Raw genomic sequence first — 6,000 nt, 5'->3', positions numbered from 1 at the left:
GTTTTCATTCCTCTGTTCTGTGTAAGAATCATTAAGCATCCGGTTACCTCATTTGTACCTTGCGGGTATGTCACCCAACTTCTTTATTGTCTTCTGTATAAAAAGTCTGAAGCTCGAATTGTAAAATTACATTCAGATTCTACACACAAACTCTCCTGTGTGTGCCTGTTTGTCACTCATCCACACTTTGCCCACCCGCGTAGAGAGACCCCGTTCCACACAGACACAGGGACCCAGAGGGTCTGCGGCATAATTGTAAACTTAATGGGGTCTCAGGTCACTTGGGAAGAGTCTCAAAAAGGGACGTTCTAGAACAGGTTGGCTTGCCCAGATGCCTGTTGATTATGTCTTGATTATGCTCACTGATGTGGGAAGACCCAGCCTAAAAGTAGGCGGCACCATTCCCTCTGCTTGGCTCCTGCACTGAACAAAAGAGAAGGTGTGTAGGTATTGCTTTCATTGATGTTGCTCTGTGAGAGTTTCTGTCACTATGGGAGCTCTCACTCCATCCCACCTGTCCAGACAGGTGCGGTTGTCTCAAGTTTGTAGACTATAAACTGTGGCTCAAAGGGGCTAACCTGTGCTCCAAGTGAGCAAAGCTGGTATTCACACCCACTCCTGTCCAGGGCTCTCTCCTGCGCTCTGTAACCCACACAAGCTTTCTGTCTCCTCATTCTGCAAAGTCATTATATAATGAGTTTAACAGTACCCTTTACCTGTCAGGTGTGTGCATACAGGTTCCAACTGGACTGATAAAATCACTCACTCGAGAATAAAAGAATGCTTTCCTAGCTACAGGATATAGGCCATGCACCAGACAGAATCAAACAAAAGATTAGTAAGCAGCAATCTTTTCACTTTAATTTCATTTTATTAAGCACGGGTACTAATAGGCACAGAAAGCCTTCTGCAGTGGACAAAGGTTGGTCAGCCCATGGTCTCTTTCGGTAGAGTCTAAACAATCAAAAACCAAACCAAAACTAAACTAAAAGAGTTAAATTTAGCATGCAATACGTTCAACTCACCATCACAAGGAAAAAGCGTGTGATCATGAAGCTGAGATAATCAAATATAAAGAGGGATGCTATTCCAAAGAAGAACACGCCGATGCTCGTGCACCACAGGGCCATTCGCCTTCCGAATCTGGAAAAGGAGGACAGAGGGAAACTCCGGGGTGGCTGCCACTGTTGAAGTGGCTCGCTCGTCCAGTTCATAAGCAACAAACAATATCGACATTGTGTATTTGATTTCAGATATTCATGTGTATCCTGAGTTAACACCCATCTTCAGGAGACATCCCTTCAGTGTGGCGGGCCTCTGGCTAAACTGCGAATATGTGCACAAAGCACTGGACCATCCCCTTAGGACTGAGGGGGAGAGAAGGCGGGCCTGAGAGATGGCTCCCTGGTTCAGAGCACCAGCTGCTCTTGCAGAAACTGGATTCCTTTCCCAGAACGCAGATGGTGGCTCACAGCTGCCTGCAACCCCAGTTTCAGGGGATCTGACACCCTCTTCTGGCCTCTGTGGGCACCAGGCATGTACATGGTATATACATGTAGGCAAAACAGTCACACACATAAAGTAAAAATAAATAAATCTTTCAAAACCAAACAGACTTCTTGCTACCTTCGACTCACAAGCAGTATCATTATTGAGGGAAGGCCTTCTCTGGGGAAAACAAAATCAAATAGCATTCCCACCATTTTCATATGATTCAAATGCTTTAAAACAAAGCCTGCCCAGCTAAACCCTTTGGTGGCTTTTAGTAGATTCACAGGATTGTGTAACCACAGTTTCTGTCTTATTCTGAGACCTATATATCAACTCCCTAGAAGAACAGACCTCAGGAGACACTTATTCCCCACTTCCTGTCCTCCTCGCTTCTGGAAATCACCAAGCCATTTTCTCTCTCATTTGCCTGTTTGGGAAATTTCAGATAAGTGGAGTAAACAACAAAAGGCCTGATGTCTGCCATCTTCTACGTGGCAGCATGTTCTCATGATTCACCTGTCACAGCAGGACTCCTTTTTCATGGCTGAGTAATATTCCTCTGGGTTTTTTTTTTTTTTCAGTAAGCATATACTTGGCTTCTCTTAGTGCTGCTGTGAGCATTTGTAAACAGGATTTTGTGAGAACTTGTTTTCAACTCTCCTAGGTTTATTCATTCTGATTTTTTTTTTTTTTTTGCCAGAGTGTTATCCAAGATGGCTTCCCTGGTTCTACCACCTCATTAGCAATGAGAGTCACAGTTTCTCCACATCCTCACCGGTACCTTCGAGTTACCTGTAGCCATATTGATGAGTAAGAATTACTCCCTCACCATGGCCCTAAGTTACATTTTTCTAATGATTTGTGATGTTGGAAACCTTTTCAGGTGTCTGTGGCAACCCATACTTGTTCTTAGAGAACTATCGATCTCTTGTGTGCTTTTAAATTAATTTTCTTGTTTTTTTTTAATGTTTAATTTTAAGAGTTATGGATATTTTCCAAGTGTAGTGTGGCACATACCTTTAATCCCAGTAACTGGGAGGCAGAGGCATGCAGATCTTTGTGAGTTCAAAGCCAACTTAGTCTACATAATAAATTCTAGAACAGAAGGGCTATGTAGAGAGACCCTCTCTCACCACTACCACCCCCAAAAGAGAGTTATGTATATTTTGGATACAAAATCCTTGATATATATATAATTTGAAAATATATTTCCAGGCTGGCAAGATGTCTCAGCGGGTAAGAGCACTGACTGCTCTTCCAAAGGTCCTGAGTTCAAATCCCAGGAACCACATGGTGGGTCACAACCATCCATAATGAGATCTGACACCATCTTCTGGTGTGTCAGAAGACAACTATAGTGTACTTATGTAAAATAATAACTAAATCTTTGGGCTGGAGTGAGCAGGGACTGAGCGAGCACCGACCCAAGCGAGCAGGGTTGACCAGAGGAAGCAGAGGTTCTAAAAATTCAATTCCCGACAACCACATAAAGGCTCACAACCATCTGTACAGCTACAGTGTACTCACATATATAAAATAAATAAATAAATCTTAAGAAAGAAAGAAAGGAAGGAAGGAAGGAAGGAAGGAAGGAAGGAAGGAAGGAAGAAAATATATTTCCCCCTGTGAGTGACCTTTGACAAATTGTTTTAAGGAGATAGATATAAATATGGATGGATGGATTCTAGCCAGGAGGTTTACTTGGGGCCAAAAAGGAAATACAAACACATAGGGACTTGTCATGAAAAACTATCATGGCTACATTCTTTGTCTTCGTTAGGATTGCTATCGCTGTGATGGAACACCATGACTAAAAAGCAAGTTGGGCAGGAAAGGGTTTATTTAACGTATGCCAATGTGAACCACAGCACTGTTCACCACCAAAAGAAGTCAGGAACCTGGAGGCAGGAGCAGATGCAGAGGCCATGGTGTGGTGCTGCTTACTGCCTTGCTCCCCATGGTTTGCTCCGTTGTAACCCTGGAATTACTGATACTAGAGAGACCTCAGTGTTGTGTACAGACAGTTTGCCTCTGCGTTCCCCACCCCCACCCTCCCTCCCACCCTCCTCCTCAGCTTTTTCCGGCCTTCCCCAAATTCAATCACAGGAGTCCCCTACTTCAGTTCAATGGTTGGGTATGAGTATCTACATCTGTCTTGGTCAGCTATTGTTGGGCCTCTCAGAAGACAGTCCTGTTAGGCTCCTGTCTATAAGCACACCACAACATTAGTAACAGTGTCAGGCTTTGGAGCCTCCTCCTGAGATGGATCCCAATTTGGGCCTGTCACTGGACCTCCTTTCCCTCAGTCTACAATTCTGGGTCAGAGTTTTTGACCGTGGGATGGCATCTCCACCCCTCCACTTGATGCCCTGTCTTTCTACTGGAGGTGGGCTCTGTGAGTTCCCTCTCCCCCACTATAGGACATTTCATCTAAGGTCCCTCCCTTTGAGACCTGAGAGTCTCTCACCTCCCAGGTCTCTGGTACATTCTAGAGGGGGGCCCTCCCCCTACAGGTTGCCTGTTTCCATTCATTCAGCTGGCCCTCAGGGCTTCTCTCCTGCCCCCCACCCCCACCTAATCATGTTCTCCTTTCCTCTCCCACTCCCCTCTCCAACCCAGGTCCCTCCCTTCCTCTGCCTCCTGTGATTATTTTCTTCTCACTCTCAAGTGGGATTGAAGCATCCTCTCTTGGGCCCTTCTGCTTGTTAAACTTCTTGAGTTCTGTGGATTGTATCCTGGGTATTCTGTATTTTTTTGGGGGGCTAATATCCACTTATTAATGAGTACATATCATGTATGTCCTTTTGAGTGAGTTATTTCACTCAGGATGATATTTTCTAGTTCCATCCATTTCCCTACTAAACTCATGATCTCCTTGTTCTTAATAGCTGAATAGTATTCCATTGTATAAATGAACCACATTTTCTGTATCCATTCTTTTGTTGTGAGACATCTGGGTTGTTTCTAGCTTCTGGCTATCACAGATAAGGCAGCTATGAACATGGTGGAGCATGTGTCCTCGTGATATGGTGGGGCATCTTTTGGGTATATGCCCAAGAGTGGTATAGCTGGATCTTCGGGTAGATCTATTTCAAATTTTCTGAGGAACTTCCGGATCGATTTCCAGAGTGCTTGTACCAGCTTGCAATCCCACCAACAATGGAGGAGTGTTCCTCTTTCTCCACATCTTCACCAACAAGTGTTATCACCTGAGGTTTTGATCTTAGCCATTCCGATTGGAATGAGGTGGAATCTCAGGGATGTTGGGATAGCTCTGGGGCTATTTGTAATTTAATGCTAATTCAGTTCTGGGGGAAGGAATTCGAACAAGGAATGAGTCAGCACTCAGGTGATTTCCTGTAAACCTGCTTCCCACCTTAATTTGTAAAATAAAGGCTAGAGCCAGGGATTGGGCAGGAAAAGGGAAGGTGGAACTGAAAGGAGAGAGAGAAGAAGGGAGAGGAAGAGGACACAGAGGAAGAGGTGGAAGGAAAGCGGAGCAGAAGCACATGGCCTGGAGAAACCACAAGTTCTAAGGGGTCTCATAGATGGGGAAGATGGTAGTGTAGTGGTAGATCTGCCCAATCTAGGCGCACAGCTTGTATTCATATTAATGGAGTTGTGTTTTCGTTGCCGGAGCATATTTGGGTGGAGAATTACCACAACACAGAATCGTTTTGATTTGAATTTCCCTGATGATTAAGGACTTTGAACATTTCTTTAAGTGCTTCTTCTCCATGTGAGATTTCTCTGTTGTGAATTCCAACACAGTCTTTAAACTTCACAAGCCCCGCTTCCATCGGCTGCATTACCCTCAACATTCTGACCTTCCAAGCTCCGACCGAACAGCTCTCCAAGCACTGAACAGTCAATGACTTCTCTTGCACAAAGTTCCAAGGTCCTTCCATAATCCTCCCTGAAACAGCATGGGCAAGTGGCTCACAGTCATATCCCACAACCCTGCTACCAACTTGTCTTGGTCAGGGTTTCTACTGATTCAATTAAACGCCACGATGAGAAAGCAAGGAAGGAAAGGGTTAATCTGGTTTGTACTGAACATCACAGTTCATCATCACAGGAAACCAGGACAGGAGCTCAAGCAGGGCAGGAACCTGGAGGCAGGAGCTGAGGTAGAGGCCATGGAGGGGTGCTGCTTACTGACTTTCTCTATGCATTGCTCAGCCTGCTTTCTTATTGGGCCCAGGACCACATGACCAAGGATAGCACTACACCCCATGGGCTGGGTTCTCTGCAGTCCATCATTAAGAAAATGTCCCATAGACCCATAGAAAATGTCCCATAAATACCTTATGAAGGCATTTCTAAATTGAGGTTCTTTCTTTTCAGATAATTCTAGCTTATATCAAGTTGGCCTAACCTCTCCTGCATAGTCTTCCTTAGGCTTCTCAGCTTCCATACACATCAGTGGGGACTGCTGGCCACACCCATGATGTTACCCCATCCTATCTGAGACATGAACACCACCAGACACTATTTTAGCTATTGCTG

The 6,000-nt window shown here is 44.8% G+C and overlaps 1 protein-coding gene across 1 annotated transcript in view; it reads right to left on the bottom strand.

Annotated features, from left to right (window-relative positions):
- Slc22a16 (solute carrier family 22 member 16) overlaps window positions 1–6,000 on the bottom strand; it is a 34,429-nt gene that overhangs the window by 22,368 nt on the left and 6,061 nt on the right. The window contains exon 3 of the mRNA XM_021174548.1: window positions 1,026–1,143. Within this exon, the coding sequence (XP_021030207.1) occupies window positions 1,026–1,143 (118 nt within the window). The remainder of the gene's footprint in view (window positions 1–1,025; window positions 1,144–6,000) is intronic.

This window comes from Mus caroli, chromosome 10 (assembly GCF_900094665.2).
Source record: "Mus caroli chromosome 10, CAROLI_EIJ_v1.1, whole genome shotgun sequence".
Taxonomy (NCBI): Eukaryota; Metazoa; Chordata; class Mammalia; order Rodentia; family Muridae; genus Mus; species Mus caroli.
Note: the sequence above shows the minus strand (reverse complement) of the source record. Positions and strands in the feature narration are given on the sequence as shown.